The sequence below is a fragment of the Taurulus bubalis genome (assembly GCF_910589615.1).
Source record: "Taurulus bubalis genome assembly, chromosome: 8".
Taxonomy (NCBI): domain Eukaryota; kingdom Metazoa; phylum Chordata; class Actinopteri; order Perciformes; family Cottidae; genus Taurulus; species Taurulus bubalis.
Genome location: NC_136596.1, coordinates 10,173,316 through 10,196,864, shown reverse-complemented (window position 1 = coordinate 10,196,864; position 23,549 = coordinate 10,173,316). Strand labels below are relative to the sequence as shown.

The window sequence follows — 23,549 nt, the reverse complement described above, 5'->3', positions numbered from 1 at the left end:
TTTGTCTTGCTGTTGGCTGTTTGGGTAATTCAAATACTTTACACATTGTAGGTCACGATAGAGACTTTGTCCACTTCTTCCACGTTGTCTTAAATGGATTAAAGAAGAAAGAAAAAAATTCCTGGTATATCGGTCATCGTGTTTGTTATGTCTGTCTTCTGTGTTGCTGGATGTAAGTTTAGCCGGTTTAAAACCTGCAGTGCAGTGCGAGTGGTCAGGAGAATGAGGTCCAGATTGTTGCATAGTCTTTCAAATACATATTCATTCATGTCTCCATAATAAAAGGCTCCTTATGCTGTGTAAACTGTACGAAAGCCATGATTTGTGTTTGTGTAACCTCAGGGAGCCCAGGTCCGGCATTCTTGGATTATTGCCGGAGTTTAAGCCTTACCTCCTGCAGGCCAGCCATCACTCAGCACAGTGTCGGTTAGAGTTGTGCTGGATTAACGCAGGTTTGACCCCCACCAGGTGTGCACAACTTGTGTCACCGTCTCACGTCTCGGCCGCGGTGTCGTGTTCTCCTGTGCCTCCCCATGTGAGTCTACCTGAGTAGTGGCTTACTGTTCCACACACTATCAACCTGAACCCAAAAAGCCCAATCAGCTTTGATCCCATACTGCGGCCCCTGGAAGTAAGTGGGGTCTAATCCCCAAAAAGCCTTATAAAGACACAGAGGAATGCCTGGCACACAGCACGCCATTCACTCAGGGATTAGACTGAGAGGAGCTCAGCTTCACACAGTCATTTACTCCACTCACTTACTCTCTCACTCTGTGTGTGTGTGTGTGTGTGTGTGTGTGTGTGTGTGTGTGTGTGTGTGTGTGTGTGTGTGTGTGTGTGTGTGTGTGTGCGTGCGTGCGTGTGCGTGTGCATCTGTGTGCACATATCTACATGTATGCTAATTCTGCATGCATGCATACAGGGGTTAGACAAATTAATTTAAAACCTCAAGAAGACTTTGCTAACGCTGCCAAAAAAGCCAGGTCATGTAGGTTGAATGCTAATTAGCAGCATAATAAAAATGAGGTTTGGCAATCAGCTCTTAATTCGGATTTATGTGAGTTTTCAAAGCAGCGCAAGCTCAAAAGAGGTTCAAAATATCCGTGCTGAGGGTGCACTGGTCCAAAAAAAAGAAGAAAATAAAAAGAGAAAAGAGTTTGGAAAGGGAAAGCTACTTCCAAATTGATGCTTGGCAATACAAACAAAATATTTAATGATTTAGTCAAAGACTATTTTTCCTTTATCAATATACAGACAGTAAGCAATGACCCTTTTTTCCTATAATTTTTCACAAGATCAAGATTATCTCATGATAAGGCGTGCATGCATCATCACACATAGAATAATTAAATTAAGAATGATTCCGCCATTTCATTGCATCAGTCAAAACATTAAAAGGAATACCATCAATTGCTCATATGTTAGTATATAACTCTGAAAGTCCACTGAAAGCAATACATTATAATGTTATTAAATTATAACCCAGCCTTATTGCAAATCCTGACAATACAAGCCAAATGCTTATAGGCGAAGTTAAGACATTACAGAAATGTTGGCTCGTTCACATTATGTCTGAAGTTAATCTCTGTTTCCTCAGTAATTAAATAACGGTCTTTTCATTTGTCAGTCTGGAACCTGAAGCAGTTTTATAAACATCTGTAACCCAGAAATCAACAGCAGCGGATCACCATCCGGTTTGATCATAGCAACACTCTGAACAGATCTTTTTTGATCCTCGAAGGAGAAAGTTGAGCGCTAGAACCTGCTGCCTTTAATTATAGTTTCATTTTCTGCAGCAGCAGGATTAAATGTGTCCAGGAGGAGTGTAGAGGCCCCGTCTGTCAGCGCACTGAGAGGAGGGATGCAGTAGTGTCAGGTGGATGGCTGTGTTATTCATGTCACAGATGCGCAATATCACGGTCAGTCCCGTGTGTGTGTGTTTTAACAGGTGCACGGTTCCACAGAAATGCATAATGATGTAAAGAGTGATGCTCAGATTTGGCGTTGAGTGGATGGCGAAGACAATGAGGGAGCAGTGTGCAGCGGACTCATCGATCTTACACTGAACTAGGAGTGTGGAGGGAGTGGTGTTGATCCTGGCTCTGTGCCAACGCTTTGAGCGCTTACCCATATGTGACTGTTGGTATGTCATAGAGCGATGGAGCATAGCTAGGTTGATTTCAAATCATTTAATGTCAGAGATATGTGTCTAACGTCTGCTCTCTTACCTTAGAGTACTCTTGGTAGCTGCCTCAGTGAAGTTTTTATTTGAGGATAGATATATGTATATAAGCCGTCTAAATCTGGGCCTTTGAGACCTTGCTGTTAAGTCAGGCCTGTGGCTTCAGTCATAGACTGTATGTGACCCAACCAGGGCTCACAACAAAGGACTTCTTTAAACATACAGTATGTCGGACACACACACACACACACACACACACGGCCGGCTGTGCTTTTATCAGCCCAGACTTCCATGTCTGCTTTCCTTTCATGCATGAACATATCTGCTGTCAGGGAACCTATTATGAACCCTGAATACTCAGAGCACAGATATGCTACAGTGTCTCTGTACTGATGTATTGCAAGAACCTCTGAACCATAAAGGGCTCAGTATGCTCAAAGCAAACGAGTCGCCAATGCTGCGTTAAAGGTGCGTGGTGGAGTTCTCTTGGAAACAAAGATCTATTTAGTAGAGATGCTCTCTCTTAATCTTTCTTTCTTTCTCTCTCTCTCTCTCTCTCTCGACCAGAAACTTGCTGCTCTAGCACTGCGCATAAACTGAAATCTGAATTTAACGATTTTTCAAAAATGATAACAGTCATCAGTCAATTACTTTATAAATTATTAATAGTTGCGACAGGCCGAATGGTAGTGCTTGCAAAAAGTGACGCACAGCATAGTATACTGTAGGTTTGGGCGTTTCAAATCCAACGAGCACTGAATACCTTGTTTGAAGCATACTGAGGCGGTCTTATAGCATTCAAGGTTTATCTGGTTCATCTATTCAATTCAGTTCAGTTTATTTTGTAGAGCCCAAAATCACAAATCACATCAGATAATTGATTTCTGAGGTGTTCTGGGTCGAGTAAATTAACTTCAGTCTTGTTCGAGTTCAACAACAGGAATTTGCAGGTCATCCAGGTTTTTATTTCTTTAAGACACGCTTGAAGTTTAGCGACCTGGTTTGATTTCATCTGAGAGAATTGTATTTCTCCATTTAGTTCATGAAACCATTTCAAATCCCATTATAGCCTGTCACAATACAATTCCTTCATTTCAACACCAGTTAAAATGACAATAAATGTGTCCTTCTTGAAACTCAGAACAGTTTATGTTTCTACAGACTGTTTATATTGGCAGCCATGCATATTTACAATGACAAGGGAAATATCTGTTGAGAAGATGTTGCAAATGCATTTTCTTCCCACCGACTCCTTGCCTCTGTCCCATTTAAAAGTATGTGTTGAAACAGTGATCTTTAGTTATTTCAGCATGTTAGATCGAACATTTTTCACCTTGACAAACCTCCGAGCGGTGCAGAATACCTCCACTGTAAAATGATCCAAACTTATGACGGCAAAAATGGAGATTAGGGTGTTGTATGAGATGTCCCAAAGGCAACTGACAAATCAAATGATTTGTAGAGGAAATAGACATTTCACTCTGAGAGAAGCTGAATCATGAGAAACATTAAAACAATAGTGAGGAAAGATTTGGCGTCTTCTTAACACACATGTCCGCTGCTCTCAGTTCATTTATATTCCTGCAGAGTGAGGCACGTTTATGGTTAGCTTGAAGCAGAATATCGTCCGAAAGCAAGTTGGATTGGGTACAATTAGGCAATCATGTCTTGGCTCTGGATGGACGGGTGCCGTCACTATCATACAGTCATTGTGTTCAACTGCAGCTTTTAGTGTTTGGTTGTCATGGATCCTGCTGCACTGTTGTCAGAGCGGACACAATTGTTTTTATTGTTTACATGGGTGGTTAAGGAAAAATATAGGTTATTGAAACCTTTTTGCTCAGACTTGCTCCTATGTGTACTCACACATAGATCATACCACGGGAGGGAAATTACACATGGCTGCTGCGGCAACCAGGCCTCTAAGCCGTAATAAGTGAGTGTTCAGACCAACCTTGGACAAATAAACTGTGTGTTTGACTGGACGTGTCCTTCAAACACTCAGGGCAAAGGATGTACTCCCCCAACGCTGAGTGTGCATAGCAGAGGACATGGGGCAGGATGTTTAGCTGAAGGTTTGAGGACTGGGCTGTGCTCTGCTTGACTGCAGATGTGGGCAGAGAGCTGCTCGTCAACCTCTGTATGGTAATGAGCCGGGTCAGAGTGAAGGGTCTGCTGGCCAGGAATTCAGCAGTGTGTTCTTGCAGAGAGCAGCAGTGTGTACACTTCTCCACTGCTCCCCTTATTGCAGTTGGTCGAGTCATCCTGTTCATATTGCTTAGTCAAGCTATTGTTTGGATATTTTTGGTCTTCCATGTTATGCTTTACTTCAAAACAAGTTGTAGTAAAAAATGTGAGATTCAGCGATTGCATTCACTTCCTAATCCCAGTACTGCTGCATCACTTTCACTCACGGGAGGTTGGCTAGTTTACTGTCTTAACAGGAGTTGGATTGATGGCACGTTCAGTGGAGAATTTGGTCCAGGACATGTTACATTTGGACATCCTTCCTATCTGTTATTAGGTTGGGCTTACTTCAAGCTAATAGCTCAACAAGAGAAGAAGAATGAGCAGTCATTTGATTATATATAACCTCGTTTTTAACAAACAAAAAGGTTAGACTATGATTTATTTTAAAGACGAATGGGGAAATACTACTCGCTTGTAACCTACTGTGTACTAGGGTTGTTGTTCAGGGATTTTTACTGAAACTTTTGATGCTTATTTATATTCTAAATAAAGTGTCTGCATGTGTTTCTTGCACCATTGGATTCTGGCAATGATGCCGTGCTCTCACAGAACATAGTAATGACTTTGGTGAACACATGTCAAAACCAATATGCACATTGACCAAATACTCGAAGACCCGAGTTGTAATGAAGTGGAATTATCTTTTTAAGGGAAACCAGCTGCACATAATGTTGATGGGGTTTATTTTAGTCACAAAGGCTTATACAGCGCACACTGTTCAACAGCTCAGTGCAGCATGCAACGCAACAACAATAACTTGTTAATATGTTACTGTGTGTGTGTGTGTTTGTGCGTGTGTGTGTGTGTGTGTGTGTCTCTCTAATTCTGGTCCTGGTTGTTTTCAGAGCTTTTGTTTGTTGGCCACTTGCGGCAGAGTTTTGGCTGAGAACAGTGGGTTTTAATTACTGCGGTGTGGAGGGAGTGTTTTATATGGAGAGGTCACAGACAAGATGGACCCCTCCCTGACACACTAAAGCAACAGCAGAGAAGTGTGTGGTTTCATTCAGTCAGTCCTGGAGTCCTGTTTTTACTGGTTTCCTTGGTGACTACAGGAGAGACAGAGATGAGGTTGCACATCACTGGATAAGATGCCAACCGAGGTCCCTGAAAGGGAGAGTGTCGCCAAGGAAAGGTTTACAAAGCAGCTTTAATTTGGGTCAACCAGGGTCGCGAGGAAGGAACCCGGTTCCATCGGGGCTTCTGTGTTATTTTGTCTCTCTTAATAAAAGTGAAGGGTGTGAGCTGGACCATCAGCCGTTCACTTTTATTAGACATCTGCTGCTTTCAAGTGGAGGAAACGTTTAAAGAGTGGCGGGTGGATTTGTAGTGCAGCTCGCCCCAACCACATACTGTATCAAATCAGCAAACTGCAATTTGACAGATGTGCCCACGATTGATTTTAGTCACTTTACACAAACCAAAGCATTTGCTTTTATTGGCACCGCAAAAATGTTTTCCATTTTGCCATATGTCTAATTTTTGTTTTGTTTTTGAATACCACTGGCACAACAACAAGTTAGACTTTTTCCATTTTTAAATTCACTTAAAATTCTTGGCTTTTTTATTCTCTTCAGTTTGTGTTAACGCCAGATTCTTTTTATGTTTTGTGGCTCTGTGTTTGAACACAAGCTGCCTCTTCTGCTGTTGCGGACACTCAGAACACCACCACACGTCTACACCCCAAAACAAGTGGTTAACAAACCGTGGAGGCCGACCTGCTCTGCTCAGTAATTAGAGGCAAAGGTGGTGAGTGATTGTGAAACAAAGCCCAATGTTTCTGTAATTAGTGTTTTTTAAAGTGCCCTGCAGGTATTCACCACAGTCTGGACCAAACCTCTGTGGGTGAGATAGTTGTGGCGGGTCTCTTATGATGAAACCTTCTGGAAAATACAATAAGCAGGAAGCCTGATGGGAGGAAGGTTATGAAAGGTGAGTGCTGCATCCTGTACAGAGAGGTCTACCTCACAGCTGTCTGCCCAGTGAGGCCAGTCTCCTGTCCCAGAATGCCAGGGAGAGCACATGTCTTTAGGCCCAACAAACACCTCTGTCAGCAGACCACAGTCAACTCACCAGTCAGACCATTCCGCCCGGCGCTGCACTGTAATTACACACCACTGCCTGCTGTGGAGGGGCCGGGAGGGGCAGATGCACACCCCGTCACTGCCATCAGCATCAATACAGGCATGTGCTGGAAAAACAGAGAGAGTGAGAGAGACGGCGAGAGTGAGTGAGAGGGAAGCTGAGGTAAAGACAGCCCTGTCTGGGACAGAGAGGCGGGAGGAGAGGCAGGAGACCCGCCTCCTTCCTGTAAAAGATTAGAGGTTGTGTGTGCGAGCACATCTGGATGGGCTGGACGAGCTGAAAGGGCTGATGTGAGAATCGGCAGAGCCAAACTGAACACACTGACATTTACCTCTGTTTGTGTGTATGTGTTTGTGCACCATGCCTGATATTGGGAGGAATATCTATATTTTAAAAATCTCAATTTAACAGCTAAAAGAGGCATCTGATCTTTCTGTCTGAATTGCCACAGTGGCAATTGTTCTAAGCAATGCATTTAGTTAGTAGTTAAAGTAGTTTAACTAACTGTAAAGGTCACAAAGTCAAACCTGAAAGCAGTTTATATTCATACTCAATAAAAGAGATGTAATTCCTTTTGACTGACTTTGACACAATTCCAAAAAGTTCAAGTACATGAATCACCTCCTCAGGTGCAGTTACCAGACTTCATGTAATTAAGTATTTTCCCCATTGGTAGTGACTGACGGAGGTCTAGCTCTGTGGAGGTTGTGGTTAGGGTGTTGTGGCGAGTGTGTGCTGCACTACGCTGCCTTGGGTTACGTGTCTGAGCTGATTGATGAGGTGAGATGTGTGTGTGCCCGAGGTGAGAACCTCTCTGACCTTGCACACTCTCACCTCAGGGTCCTGGAGGCTCAAGCTTGGTTTCATTTGCAGCAGGTCTTTGCAACACCCCACCTAGCCTTGTAAACCAGAGCAGATGTAGACCAGCACTGTTTTCAACTTAAACACAGTGTGAAGGTGAGGATTCAGGCTTCCTTTTTTCTCTGGGATCAATTTTCTGACCAATTGTTGTGGCAGGGCAGCGCTTCCTTCTCTGTAATTACAGTTGAACCGGTCCAGTGTGTGGGCCGCTCCATTCTCAGGCTGAGAGGTTTGGGAGGCAGAGTGGCAATTCCAAAGGAAAGAAATGATGAAGTGTGTCCCACTCTTTGAGTCAATCACCTAATAAAAGAAAGCAGCGAACCTGGGAAAGCACAGTAAACACGGTGGTTCAGATGCAGATTCGCAGTGTGCTGAGCACCGAGCCCTGATGGCCAGACAGACCCGTCAGCTGTGTGGGAGGTGGGCGCTGCTGATGGGTCTGCGTACACTTTAATACCGGCTGTGATGGATTTGAGTCAACCATCAGAGTAAAGGTTGCAGGATCCATCGTTTTCTCTCGCAACCAACCGATACTGTTTGTTCCACTGCCATCAGGAAGAAGATTCAGGACTATAAAAACCCGGACTAACAGGCTGAGGAACAGCTTTGAGCGGTTTCCTCCATCACCCCCACACCCACCACCCCACCCAGCTCACACCGGGCAGTGCTGCATGGGACAAAAATAGACAATAACACAACACTTTTTCACTTTTAAGCCATTGATGCCTGTTTTATGTTTCATTTATTTATTTTTAAATGTCTTGTTTTAAATTAGAATGCCCTGTCTTAATGTTTATATACATGTTTTTACCTGTTACTGCTGCACTGACTGATGAGTCCGAAACTTAATTTCATTGTATGTTTTTACAATGACAATAAACATCCTTACCTTGCTGGTTAATTATCTCTAATATATCGGTGCTCATGTTGACCAAATCTAAAATCTGTATAAATCCCTGCGAAGAACTCATTGGAACAATTTTCAACAGTACTGATCGCTGTATTATTCAGCAGCCTGTCTGACTTTAAATAATAACTTAGACAAATAAATAGTATTTCATGTGAATTTATCGCATCATGGTCTCATGGACCAATTAAGGATCTGCTTAATTGGGGCAGTATTGGCTCACTTCCAGAGTAGAAAATCTCAGGATCAGGGTCAAACCTGTGTGTGTGAGATGCACTTTGCTCGCAGTGGAAAAACAACTGAAATGAAATGTATTAAATCAACTCCACAGCCGACTGGAGTTTTGAATTTGCTTCAGTCATGGTGTTTTGTTTCTAAAGTTACAGTTACAAAATGTTACTCCTGACATTGATACTTGTAACAGGTCTGCAAAAAAACAAAAACAATGTCTCATATTTTTGGGTTGCCTTACACACAATATATAAACACATACAAACAACAACGTACAAAAGTAACTTTTGAAATGTACAATAATTGGGTTATTTGGGTCACCTTATTTGTCTATTTTGCATTTTTTAAAAAGAGACAAAAGAAATTGCTAGCTCAGCAAACATATGTTCGGAGAAGCCTCCTGTTCACCTTGGCTTTGTGTGTGTGTATGTGTGTGTGTGTGTGTGTGGGTGGGTGTGCGTGCGTGCGTGCGCGTGCGTGCGTGCGTGTGTGTGTGCGCGTGTGTGTTTTTCTGTAAAGGCAGCAGCAGTTTTCAGTCTATCTGAGGCGGTGCAGAGACAGAGACAAACGCCTTCCCTGGTTGGCTCTCAGCATCTGGTCACTAATGATGCTGCAGCGCTGAGCTCAGCTAATTGACCAGACAGAGATGGATCAGGACCTCGCACTCTGCTGTGTGTGTGCATGTGATTGTGTGTGTTTTGATGTTTGCATTCACAGCTGCTCCCAGGCCCCTGTACTGCATCTCCCTAAAGGAACTTAACACTTTGAGAAAACAGTATACAGACACACTGTGATATTATACATTTGTCCACCATCTGCTGCAGACAATATGAGAGGACAACCAAAGTCTCACTCGTACATGCATAAAGCTTCTAAAGGCCTGTCTGTGTGCAAGCTGCTGAATATTTCTGCAGATGACAAATAAACCTCAATAGGTGACGAGCTTCGAGGATCAGGCAGTCGGTTCAGTTGAGTGTGAGATGTGTGTTTAAGGGCTCTGGTTGGCAGGGCTAACTGGGCTCTTAGCAAGAGAGCGCTGGTTTATTTTACTGGGAGAGTTTCCCTAAAGGAATGACCTTGGCCCATTAATAATACAGCCTGTGTGTGTGTGTGTGTGTGTGTGTGTGTGTGTGTGTGTGTGTGTGTGTGTCACCATCGCACTTTTTTCTCTCTCACACACACACACACATACATACACACACACATACACACACACACACACACACACACACACACACACACACACACACACACACACACACACATACACACACACACACACACACACATACACACACACACATACACACACACTTCAGTTTGTAGAGAGAGAGGTGCAGCTGCAGTCCTGGTCAGCGTCCCCTTGGCTCCCACCCTGGTGGCACCACCACAACTCCAAGTGGGTCTTAACAACTTTGGAATAAAGCTCCCATAATGTTAACATAATGGTATAATGGTAAGAGCAGGTTGTTAATGATTTTGTGGAATCCAAGTCGAAAATGTTGCTGCTTCCCCTCTTGGCCCGTTTCACACTTGGCATCAATGCATCGTGTTGAATCACAATTTGTTACCATGGCAAGCTATCATTCACCCTCTTTCTGTCTGCATTGTCATGCCTCAAAATATTTAATGTGCCAAAGGAAATGAAATAAAATCACACGGGATCACAAGTAAATAGAAGTGAACAGCAAGCAGTTTGTCTCAGCAATATCTGGATACAAGATACAAATCTGGACCGACAGCGCAGTATTGATGAGTTATACAATGAGTATTTAATTGAAACAAACTTAATCTAGTGGTCCGTTTATTTATTCCAGCAGAGAGTGAGGTGAAGCTGAGGAAACCCAGCAGAGAAACTCGCATCAGGGTTTGATCTGAGGCCCACGGGGCGAAATGTGAGGCAGACATATTGCTCAGATTTCAATGAACAATTTCATCGGCCTTTCTAACCTTCGCCCCAAGCGACATTCATAGAAATGTCTTATAGACTGTGTGCTGTAAGAGCTCACTTTGGCTTTTGGATGGCTTCAGAGCTCCATAATAAACTTTAATTTAGATAAATTCAGTCTGGATAAGTGTTCTGCGAAATCTGTTTGCTTTTTACTTCTCGTCACTGCAGCCAGGTCCTGCTGCTTCAAAATACCTTTTATACGCAATATAAAGTGCATATTATCCTCTACTTGCATTAACATTCATCGCATAAAGGCCTGAATACACACATTATTAAATGTCAATATGCAAAAGGAAAAGATAACCTTAATATCTTCCTCCTTTGCCTAGAAGATTATTGTGCCAGCAGGGAGAAAGATTATTCAAAGAGTATTAGTAAACAAATTAATTTGTGTGTGTGTGTGTGTGTGTGTGTGTGTGTGTGTGTGTGTGTGTGTGTGTGTGTGTGTGTGTGTGTGTGTGTGTGTATGTGTGTGTGTGTGTGTGTGTGTGTGTGTGTGTGTGTGAGAGACAGACACAGAGAAGCAGATCGAGAGAAAGAGCTGATGTAAGAACGGCCTCTGGCCTGCTGAATTCTCTATGGGGGTATTTCTCTGGTGAAGAGTGACTCAGTCGCTGATTAGGAACCAGTGCAACATGGGGGCAAAAGGTCAAATACATTCACACATTTCTTTGACCACGCCCCACAAGAGCAATTACCCCACTGAGAACAAAGAGTAGAAACAATGAACTGCGTTGATTTGGGGGGGCATTCATTAACCGTGGCGTTGTTATTGTCGTCCAACTTTCATCCTCTTACTCCAGTCCTTGAACGCTGCCTGTGTGCACACACACACACACACACACACACACACACACACACACACACACACACACAATGTGGTTAGCATACTCTCACGATAGATGCAGAAGAAAAGATGGATCTTGCAGGATTTTAAATGTTGTTGTTGCAAGACAGACAGAGAGAGAGAGAGAGAGAGAGTGTAAGAGGTGTGTGTGTGTGTGTGTGGGAGACTGCTGTGCTTGGAAGCTGGGTTAATGCTTCATACAATAGCAGGAGTGTGGGTGAGGGGGACGTGCTTTACTCCAAAGGGAGAAGTGATGCCTTTAGGGGTGAGAGCTAGATTTCCTATCCAGAGCCCCTTTTGTAATGGAATGCAGCCATCTACATCAGCCGACCTCCAGAGAAAATGTCCCCGGCATGTACATGTACACTCACACACACCTCTCTTTGTCTCTGCAGTCTCCCCATGTGGACTGCAGTGCGCTGCAGATTTGTGTGTTCTCCAAGTACATTGTTATCAATATGAAGGAGCGTTTTCTACAATCTAGAGCACATGCCATAACATTTCACTCTCAGCTCTGACATGGTTTAAATCCATCTACACTTGTAATCCTGTGAGAATTACCTAGAACCCAAAACAGTGAAATCATGAGCGCAGAGGTTGAGGAGGGGAAATTATTGAAGTGGTCTCACTTTACCCTAAACCATGTGTTCTGTGTACTTTTCATACTCTCCCCTCTTTATGTTTTCTTGTCTTACGTTCCTAAATGTTTATTTATCTTCTTGACAATAAACTCTCCACTTTCCTTTCCTCCTGGATCATAACATATGATGGTACAATAAGGGAGGCTGTTGAAGAAGAAGAAGAAAAATGCTCTCCTGCTCCATCTTGATGCTGCAGGTGCTGCTTGATGGCTTCTTTTAGTATTAGCACTTTGCCATTCAGTGGCCAGCGGCCACGATCAACACCAAGACGAGCTTCCTGGCGGCTAATGAAGTGCTGAACCCAGCCGCTTGTTTGTATCAGGAGCACCTGGGCCGACCAGAGCCAGACCAGGCCAGACAAAGGAGTCAGTCTAGCATTTCCAAAAGCTCTGCCCATTCAAAACATCCAGAACCCAGGGACACAAACTCCCACACTTCATAAAATGAAGGCAAGACAGAATGCGAGCCGAAACTGCCCATTCTCTCTGCACAAGGAAACTATTGTTTGTCTTTACACTCCCTCTCTGAAAGGCTTTACGATTGTGTACTCCAAAGAAGCAAGGCAAAAGGAAAGCAGCTTGGAAAAATGTTTGTCTCTTGGATTTGTAACAATGACAAAAGTAGCAACTGTCTGGGGATTTCAATTTCGGTCTTGTCTACAACTTTGAACTTATTGTATTCTTATTGTCAGCACTCTCTGGCTTTCTGATATTGAGAAGTTCCCCTGGAGGATAGAAACCACAGACAGAGAAGCCGGACCAGAGTTGATTTTCTATCATCCTCAGTGAAACATCCTCACACGACCCACAGCGCAATGTAACGTCCATATCATCCACATTGCATCTGTCATTAGCACCTGTGGGCCCCAAAAAACATCAACCAATCTTTGAATTTTTTCCCTACAATTTCAGCACATGGCATTTACAGTTGAGACTAGACAACTAAAACACTTGGTTAAAGAAAGAGAGAGATTGTGGTTACGGGACAAGTAAAAAATAAGCATTGATTTCATGTCTGCGAAGAGCCTTCGTAGCCGAGCAGTTACAGCACATGCTGCTGTTTGTTGTAAAAAGCATTTGAAGTGATTTCCATTTAATTTGATTGACAGGCACCGAAAGATTGTGTTTTCAAGGTCAATAAGTCACTATAAATTCAACTTCAAGCCACAGAGTTCACATTTTTCTGTGTTTTTATCTTGTGTTATAGATGCAAGGAACCCGCTTGCAGCCCAAGAGGCCGTCAGGAAACCATCCACTCTGCGCCGCCCGCCTGCACGCACAGGAGAGACAATCTCTAGTAAGAACATGTGACTACTTTGACTCTACTACAGAATAGCAAAGGTATACTATATGTTCAAGTGTCTGATTCCTGATGGTAAATACATTTTTGTTTTGTTTTTTTAGATTGTCTCAACTGCAGTCGAATCACAGCTTTGACCGACAGGCTGAGCTCACTGGAGGCGAAGGTTTGGACGTGCTCATCCAGCCACCGTATCTGAATCCCTGAAATATTAATTTAACATTAATCAAGCATATTGCCCACACTTGTTTGATGTCTTCTTGAACCAGGTCCAATTATACACTGCCCCGGCATCCATATCACATCGCCACCTTCAGGGTAAAGGAGCAACTGCACCAGAGGCCTCATCGCTGACGGGGCCTGTGCCCGCTCAGGGAGCTCCTGGTGAGCAGGGACCTGCAGGTAGATATATCATGCAGTGATGCATGAATATGTTTTAGGTTCAAGAAACATACAGCATATTTCTGTCTAAGGGAGTTGAGGATTTTGTGTTTTGATAATTGAAAAATCACTCTTAGCCCTCTACCTGCTCACCTCTGCTCAGATCCTATTTCCTCTACTGCACACACACTCATTTCCTTTAACTTCAGAGCACAACAATCCTGCACTGTGAGAGTTCACTAACCCTGCTGCACTGTCAGAGGACGTTTAAAAAGTTATATTAACATTGTGTTTCACCCAGAACTTATACCCAATTATAGCCACTATGTGAAGGCATTTTATGTGATTTATAGAACATAAAAACATAAAAAAATACTCTGATGGCGGAAGTTTTGAATCCCCGAGCAAATGTGTGCTGCCCAGGACCCTCATTCACTACTGTCGAGAGAATAGACACTCAGTATTCTTAAACCCACAATGCAACTTAACCACCGACGGAGATTTTGTTGTGAAATGCTAGTCGTGGCTAATATAGCTTGAGCTGCTAGCCTTAAGGAGAGATGAGGATCTTGCTACAGAGGTCTGGTATTCTTTACTTTACACAAGTGACATCACTTGAGGTAATTTTTATCCGACATTACCCAGCTCCCTCTGGAGACATGAGGGACTTTGTACAGCTTTTTTCCACTTTTCTGTAGAATTCAGCCATCGATCATTTTCAGAAATCCATTAGCTGAGTCCAAATGAATTAATTAGGCCTTTTGAAAACTCCCCAAATTTAGCTTTTCTTTAGTTGATGAAAACTATTTAGTATTTTGGAACTGAAATTGAATTCGGCCGTAACTAAAATATACATATTTTTGCTCTATGACTTTCATCCCATCCCTCAGTGGATTTTACACAACCTCTTCTCCAGGTGGTTCCAGGCAAGATTTTTAAACTACACCACTCATTTCTGTTTTCATTACAGGTCCTCATGGTGAAAATGGGAGAGATGGGCTTCCTGGCAGAGAAGGTAACTTGTAGCCATCGTTGCTTTCAGCCCATGTAAAACAATTTAAGATGAAACAAGTTAAGGCTTATTGATTACTCATGACTGTTTCCACCTCTTAGGGAAGCCAGGGTCTCGAGGGCTGCCAGGTCCCAGTGGGCCTCGGGGGGAGGGTGGGACAAGGGGCCCATCTGGAAGCCCTGGATCGAAGGGATCTTCAGGACCTGCAGGTAAGAGAGGACTGAAAGTAGAAATAGAGTTGACGGTTAGCACACAGTTGTGAGGTGAGAGAAACAAATTAACCTTGTCTTAGTCGATGTTGACACAGTTTTTTCAACAAGCATGTTGTGATGATTTTTGTGTGTGTGTGTGTCATTGAGAGAGACGGAGGCTGTTGCAGGGCAGTTGTATACTTGCCTGTCCACTTAATCTGTTGTCTGTAGAACAAGACATCTTAAGGGCTCACTGTTGACCAAAGACCCGTGGAAACAACAGAGGAAAAATCAGGGAGAGCTCCAACAAAAGACCAATCCGTGTTGTCCTGCTTCAGATTGTTTGTCTTTCTCTTAAACAACCCAATCAAACCCACAGACTCTCGAGCGCTAAATGTTAGTGTAATTTGCTGGAATTTTGTCATTTTGCTAGTGGTTGGCTTTTAAAATCATATGTTTCTGAAAAAGTGTTGTTTCATTGGGCAGCAAAATCGTTTGTTTTCAGACTACATATAAACTCCTTCAAACATGTGCTGCTGCTCACCAACCAGAGTCATGAATCTGCTTCATGTATTCAAAGCTCACTGGTTATGTACAAATAATAGATGACCTGTTGGGGAACAAGAAAATCCACAGGCAGCTGTGACATGAATGATGACTGAGTAAATGGCAGTATACGTTTGTCACAACATCTGCTCTCGCTATAGGCTTTTCTCTGCTCTGGATCATGAAGGGAGTGCCTCTCTCCTCTCAGGCTAAAGTATGACCCCTGCTCTGTGCCTGCTGCTTGGTAAAGATGAAGATTTAGAGCAAAAGTTAAACTACAAACCCACTTTCCAAGAAGCGCCATGTGACTTCAATCTGAAATGAACATGATCTATATATACACAAATCACAGGTCCTTATGATTTCCATATGCCTGTGGTGTTATTGTTTTTTCTGTCTCCATTACTTCATAAGTGCCCAAAGCCAGAGCTATGTCTTAAGTTGCATCTGAAGCTCTGTTTTCCTTATTGTGCTGATTTTTTTTCATTTTAAAGAGAAAGATAAACACAGGACTGGAATGTGTCCAAATATCATGGAACATGTAGATAAATATGTTTTTGAGCCAGAGGTCATTGGAAAGATGGGAGAAAAGTGAACTTGTTGTGATATAGCCTGAGGAGTTACAGGAAAGTTATTTTTCAAACTTTCACTCATATTTTGACTGACCATCCCCCGGCTGCTCTAGGGAACCATTATTCTGCAGGAACAATTTAAATTGTATCCACCAATATGTCACAGATACTCTAAATGGCCACTTTGATTGGCCATTTGAACCACTATTCTGCAGATTATAGTTTACAGTCTCCCCGGTGCAGCCAAAACACAGTCGGTCATGCTGCAGTGTTTACCAAGACTAAGTGAAAACGGCCCACAGAAGTGTCAAATCAGAGCTGTAATAACATTACCTTGCAAAGCAGCAATTAGTGGGGCTGTCATTGTCAGTTGCATCAGTACATAAACAGAGAGGTGATGAGTCTGGGTCTGTCGGAGGGCAGGAGGTGGTGTTTAGGGTGCAGCATTACTTCAGGCGACTCCAAACAATGAGGTCAGATGTATTTGTGGTGGTGCTTTTTTTCCACCTTCAAAAAATGGCTGGGGGAGGAGGAGGGACACTTCTGGACCAGCCCATAAAGACCAGCAACAGGCTTTTACTCAAGCACACACACACACACACACACACACACACACACACACACACACACACACATACACACATATATGTCCAAAAGCTAGTAGTGTGTATGCAGGGAGCATTTATTTTTTTATGAACCAGTGCCAGCAACACTTTTCAGAGTTTAGTGGTGTTTATTTGAGTTTCTCCATGTCCCTAAATCAGTTCCCAGCTTCCTGACCATTAAAGACCCTCCATGTATTTTTAATTACAGAGAAACAAAGTCGCCCAGTTCATTCATTTCTCCTCTGTCCAGCTGCTCAGTTTACTTCACATGTGCACATACATACTTAATGTATAATGACACACACGCACACGCACGCACACACACACACACACACACACACACACACACACACACACACACACACACACACACACACACACACACACACACACACACACACACACATCCTGCCAGACACTATTATGTTGTTTCATTCAGCACTTTATCTAATCTATTTCCTCTCTGGTCTTTGTCATAGTTTATCCTCCTATCATCACATCATCCACAGACATTTATCATTACCAGTCTGCTGTTGTGCTGTGAGGTTTTATGATCATATTTTGCTATGACATACCTCTCAAGTACGTCACCACAGTTATGTTTCTGTCATTTCTCCTCTCAGGCCCCCGTGGTCCACAAGGACTCCCAGGAGAGAAGGGTCTACCAGGCCCGCCTGGCCCTCCAGGGCCTCCAGCTCCGGCCAGTGCCCACATCCCAGATCCAGACCACAGTAAGACCCTGGACCACTAACAGACTTCATACAGTCACCATGACACAAATTCCCCACCAAAACATTTTTTTTTTTTAGTTTGTTACTAAGTTGAGTCTTAAAAGAGTATGTTACCAATTTAGTATTGCCTTAAATAGGTTTCACAAATTGATGCAGCAGAACCAAAGATATTGACTCCTTTTTTTCCATACATCCTTCTGGTCAAACATACATTGCCCACAAGGCAACTCAACCACCAACAATTTGGACAGAGATTTGGGTGTGTTAAGCTAGTAGCAGCTAATGGTACAATAACTGCTTTCTACCGTTTTTTCCACACGCACTCTTTTATTTTCAGCTTGTTGTCTCCAGGCACTACTGACACTACAGGAAACTTTAGACCGAATATGTCAAATCAGCGTACTTCCTTGTTTTTCGCTGTATATTTCCTACAAATATTTCCAACAAATTCAGTTTGCCATGAACCAGCATGAACGCATGTACACAAATCAAATCTTTGGTCTCCGGCTACATGAGGATGTAGGTTTTTTTCATACTGCAAAGTGTTGATGTTCATGAGTTTTTAGCGGGCTCACAGACATGTTCTCTCCTGCTGCGTAAGAGCTTTCAGAAATTTTCGGACTACTGATAAACAAAGGAATCAAAGAGAATGAGAAACAGACAGGATGGTGGTAATTCTCTAACCGCTTCTCGCTTCTTATTACAAGAGAATCAAAGAGTCTTAAATGAAGGCAGAGACAGTCTGAGATTGACTCAGACTTCACATGCTGTGATGAGAACCTGTCCATCACTGATGTCACTCAACAACTTCCAGATGTAGGCAGCTCAGACAGCTAAAGGGAAGTGTGAGAGACAGATGGGGGCCCACTCCGTCTCTTTCAAGGTCAACGCATCTGCGTTTTTTAATGTGGATCCAGTGGTAAAACAAAGAATGCAGCATGCATATTTGCAAGCTCTGGGTTCCTGTGTAGAGATACCCTGTGGGTAGGTTGAGGTTGGCATGATGATTTCCGAGACTGCAAGCCATTTCTTTCACATCAAAGTAACAGTAGGGGATATGTTGAGCTTCCTTTAGAAAACACTGGCTTATTTGGCTTTTATGTCTGCATCAGGGGGTTGGAATTCCCTTCTGCTGATCAGGAGAGGACTCTATTCAGCAGCCAGAACGTAGTAGTGAGGAGGAGCCTTGTTGTTTAAACATTGTTCACACATTCTTATGTCGTGTTAAGCCACAGATGCCAGTGCATTCTTAAAAGGAAATGAAAAGCGAGTAGACATAGACAGAGAGAGCGGGCCTGTTTTGGATGTCACCTCTGGTCAAGATCTGTTAGCGATGTGCAACGTTCTGGCAGCTGGAGGATGTTTCTTGCTGTCATCTCCTCCTCCTCCTCCTCCTCCTCCTCTTCCTCCTCTTTCTCTCTGTGTCTCCTGACTCGTGCTGGGATTGGATATGTGTTTCCTATCCATATAAAATGACCTAATGACCGCACACTTCCTCTATCGCTCACATGTTCACCCTCTTCCTCTTGTACACTCGGTTAGAAGAAGACATCCACTCATTGTTACACATTGGATGTGGAAAGTTTTTTTAATGAATGGTTAAACACAGATCTACTACTTTTAGGGCTTTTGAACACATTTTAGTGTAGTTTACCAACCTGTTGGAGTCATTAGGGGACGTTTTCGTATTTGTTGGAAAATACTGCCCTCTGGAGGTTACTCTAATGAAATAAAGATTGCCTTCACTTCAGAGTCAGGCTTCTCAGGCAGCGTCAACACAGTTGGATTGCTTTGTGCACAGCATTTACTGCAGGAATGCAGTGACTTGTGACAGCAGGACTCAAGGCCCTTTCAGACCGGACACAACAACGGCACGACTACGCTTTGAAACCGATTAATTCAAAAACGTGTGCCACAACGGCTTTTTGCAGCGTTGAGAAAGACGTGGGCGCAGCGAGCTGTGAGCTCAAACCATGTTCAAACATCACACACTGGAAAGGCTTGGATCAATATGTTTCACAAGTTCATATCTGTTAATTAAATCACAAATGCAACTGTGGGAACAAGACATTTCACCACAGGCTTCTTTAGATTCACTTATCAGGGAGCACTTTCTCTCAAGCTACATAGAAATCATCCCTCATTCACTAAAACCATGGACTTAAACCTAAAGATCACCATCTACCAATGTAACCAAAATAAAACCATTTGATTGGTGGAGCTGATTGGAGGTACAGCATCACATGAATTACTGCATACCCACAATATAAAGAGAGTAACATTACATTTTCATGCCATGGAAGTGTATTTTGGATTAGTTGACAATCATTGAATACAATTAATAAAAACCCATAACGATAGCCAGGTTTGAGTCTTAATGATTCCCTTCAAGGCAAAAATAAAAAAAGAATATAATTGATAAAATAATACATGTATAAAACTGTACAGTAATGAAAAAACTGAAGTAGCTCCCATTAAATTTGCACAATTTGTTTCAACTCCAGGTCGTGGAAAAGACCTCTTCTACAGCAACACTTTCCATGACTCACGAGGGTTGCCTGTTCCCGGACCTCAGGGTCCCGCCGGGCCTGTCGGTGAGTGTTTATCACTTTCCATATTGTGTTTATCCCTATAGTGCAAGAGAGTAGTTAGTGAAACTCTGTCCCTACACTGAAAGATTCAAATATCCCAAATGCTTTTACATGCAAAAATACAGCCTTCTAGGTTTGTTTTTTTGTGATTTATATGCAAAGATGATTTTATATGCAAAGATGTTTATCCTTAACCAGGTGAACCAAACACAAACATCCCCCAGAATTGAGTCACCACACTGAAAATTCCTTTTCAACTTAGTGAAGTCATAAACACCTACTTGTGCTGTACATAACACAACAACACAAGCAACGCCTCCACCATGATGGTACCAACATGAGTCATTCTATCTATTACGCAGGTCCACCAGGTCCCAGAGGCCCAGCAGGACCTTCTGGCCCCTCGGGACTGAACGTAAGCTCACTCACAGCATCGTGGTGCACTTACTGAGTTTAGCACTGTCAGATTTGTTGCAGTACAAATTCATCCTTGTCATTCTTAATTTCCTTCCCGACTCAATACAGGGGAAATCTGGAACCCCTGGAACGCAGGGCCCCGTGGGTCCAAAGGGAGAACGTGGAGAGAGAGTGAGTACACCCACAACTTGATGACATTCAGTAGGTTTTTCCCACGTACTCTGCATCCTTAAACAACAGGCCTTTGGTTTCCCAGGGCCCTTTAGGTTACCAAGGAGAGCGGGGCTTCAGAGGCGAGTCGGTAAGCTTCCTCCACCATGCTGTCTTAATGATTATGGCCCGAGTAAACGAGCGTATGGGGGGAAACATCAACACATGTCATAGCTGGTTATATTACTGTAAACTACGCTTACCAGCAGCGCTACAAATCACACTGACCTGCGACAACACAGTCTCAGAGAGAAGGGGCTTATTCTGTTGAAGTAAACTGCTGCACTGCTTTCATTAATGTTTTTAAGTCATATTTTATTCTGTTGTGGATCTTTCTTTGTAGGGAACACCAGGTGGCAGAGGAGAGCCAGGAGAGAAGGGCTTGCCGGTAAGAAAGTGGTTGGTGGTAGTTCACAGTTCACATGGTGACACAGGGCCTGGGCAGGAGAGTTTTACTTTTAGTTAAAAGATTGAACAAAATGTTTTAAGATTCCTTTGTTGAGCATTAAATATTTCTTCTGTGTCTGTCTAACCCTTATTTTTCTTTTACCTCTTTCTCATTTTACAAGAGAAATCTAAATGTAAGATATCTTTAACTTATGTCATCACGTATTCACTTTGCAATGCATTTAAGCTATTCTGTAAACTAAAGCTCAAGTCTAACCATGACCCACATCTCAGGTTATGGTTATGATCTTTTTACAATCACCATGTTTATGGCTGTGATTGGCCACAAAGTGGTGTTCATCTCTTTTTCTCTCAAGTCCATACTTTCCTCCATGTCGATAGTCAGAAAGTGTCTGTTTTACATTGTTGTTTCTGTTTGCGTATACGTGATTTTAGCTGTTGATCTGTCTGATTTGGTGTGTGGAATCTTTTCCGTGTTAATGTGTTTTTGTTTTTGTTGGTCCTCGGGGTGTGCTCTGGACTGCTGTCCCCTGTCACAACACTGTCCTATTGACCCTAAAGCTGTCTGACTCCCTCTGCAAGCTACTGTCCCCATGGCTACCTTTCACAGTCACCTTTTCAGCATCTGACTTTGGCATATACATAAAAATATACAAAATACAAGAAACATCGTCAATCTTGTAACAACACCATGCCCCAGCTCTGACTGAGTGAATTCATGTAGTGAAAATCCCTCTAGAAGCAAATTTGTTACCGTTTTCATTGGAATATCACTATTTCTTTGATTTTATGGAGTTCAAAATGTTTCAAAGAACCACGAAGCAAATGTGGGAAATGTATATGCCAAATCACTCCATATGTGTCAGCGGTGGGTCCTGTTGGGTTTAGACGTGTTGTGCTCTGATGTGAGTGGAGTGGATACAGCTATCCTATTTTATCCCACAATGCAACCTTGCATGATTTCCCCTCCAAGTACCACATAAACTTTCTTTCCTGGATGTGAAAATCTACAACTACAAAATGCATCTAATGAGTGAAATAACACAGGGTGGTTAAAAAAGAAATAAGGCAAAGTATCTAAATTGTACATTTTATTTGGGGATTCATTCTCTGATAACAGAGTCTCCAGCCATGCTGGTTTCTTTGTCAGACTGCAATGCTTTAATGTTCAAAAGGACAAGGTTGCATTGCCGATGTGAAAATGTTTACTGTCTCTGACATCATAGTTTAGCATCTGCTACACTACACAGACAATGCAGCTGTGGTTGATAATATCATTAGTTTTGACCTGAGGATGGTATAATCAAAAAGTCAGAATATCTCAATACTATTCATCCCAACATTTCATGACAAACCATACCAATATTTCAGCCTGAAGCAAAGTGATGGATCGAACCAACAAACTAAGCCACGTTGCCAACATTAAAATAACATTTAATCAGTTATTGTATGACTCAGAAACCTTGCCTTTTTTCTCCAAACACAAAGTATGTCCTTGGTTTGTCTTACTAATAAGGCATTTCACTCACCTGTGCACCAAAAGCTTCAGCTATTCTCTGCATGCCTTGATGCTTTCATCTGTCTCTGTCTGCTTTACTTCTCTTGTTCAACTCCTTTTGTTATTTCTCAAGGTACAACTCATGAAGCCATGGCCTCATCCTTTCTCAAAAGACAAACAAATTAGATTTCAGTGTAGATCTATACTGGCTTCATTTTATCAGACAACATTGGATAACTTTAGTGACCACAGCGTTAAGAATGAAAGCTGTGGTGCTGAAAATAATCGCCTGGCTTAAGTGCTACTCAACAAGAAGAATGCAGATGGCATGATCAAATCTAAATCCGGGGATAATGTAATCCAGCTGTGTTATGTCACCAACATGAGGCTGGTCTGTAACGTGCATGCCGATGTTGCCCAGCCCAGCATGGCAGAGACTGACCTCATATAGCAGCATGGCCAGAGAATGAGGGAGAAATACGGGGAACAGATATCTCTGAGAGTGCTGGGCAGATATGTGGACTGTTTTAACCTTCTAACTGCTGAATTGTATTGAGAGACAAAATGACTTGCATCTTGGCGAGCGGTTCTTTTGCTTGTGCTCTTTACCTTGACGGCTGTATCTATCTTCACAGGGGGACGGCATACATCAGATCAGAGAGGCGCTGAAGATCTTAGCCGAGAGGGTTTTAATCCTTGAGACTATGATCGGTATTCATGGTGAGTAGGAGGCCTGAGGCAGGGTCAGCTTTAGGCGGGGGTCAAAGGTGGTGGGGGCAAAAAACTGCCACCGTACCTCACTGCTGGGACAGGGAGTGGGAAGAGTTGCGAGCAGCCCCGGGACTCAGGCTGGTGTTTCCACCCCCTCACACAGTCCCCCCTGTCACTGCTCTCTGATAGGACATTAGCTTGCAGATGTTCCACGACTTGCAGGCAGACCTTGAGCTTCTGGCTCGCAGGGTGACGCTGCTGGAGGCTATCATCTGGCCAGGTAACGCTGAGACATCCTCACCCACAGCTCTGCCAGCCCTCACTGACCTTTTTGACAAGATCTAGAAAGTCTTGATTGAGTGTTAGAGGCATTACATTGACCACTTGTACCTGAACTGCTGAATGTTGATCTAGTCACTGAAAAG

The 23,549-nt window shown here is 43.0% G+C and overlaps 1 protein-coding gene across 1 annotated transcript in view; it reads left to right on the top strand.

Moving 5' to 3' along the window:
- emid1 (EMI domain containing 1) overlaps window positions 1-23,549 on the top strand; it is a gene marked incomplete at both ends in the record, with an annotated part of 50,339 nt that overhangs the window by 25,673 nt on the left and 1,117 nt on the right. Inside the window, 12 exons of the mRNA XM_079222596.1 lie at window positions 13,159-13,248; window positions 13,356-13,417; window positions 13,521-13,653; window positions 14,603-14,647; window positions 14,746-14,853; window positions 17,182-17,289; window positions 19,794-19,883; window positions 20,243-20,295; window positions 20,406-20,468; window positions 20,554-20,598; window positions 20,851-20,895; window positions 23,314-23,404. Of these exons, the coding sequence (XP_079078722.1) occupies window positions 13,159-13,248; window positions 13,356-13,417; window positions 13,521-13,653; window positions 14,603-14,647; window positions 14,746-14,853; window positions 17,182-17,289; window positions 19,794-19,883; window positions 20,243-20,295; window positions 20,406-20,468; window positions 20,554-20,598; window positions 20,851-20,895; window positions 23,314-23,404 (933 nt within the window). The remainder of the gene's footprint in view (window positions 1-13,158; window positions 13,249-13,355; window positions 13,418-13,520; window positions 13,654-14,602; window positions 14,648-14,745; window positions 14,854-17,181; window positions 17,290-19,793; window positions 19,884-20,242; window positions 20,296-20,405; window positions 20,469-20,553; window positions 20,599-20,850; window positions 20,896-23,313; window positions 23,405-23,549) is intronic.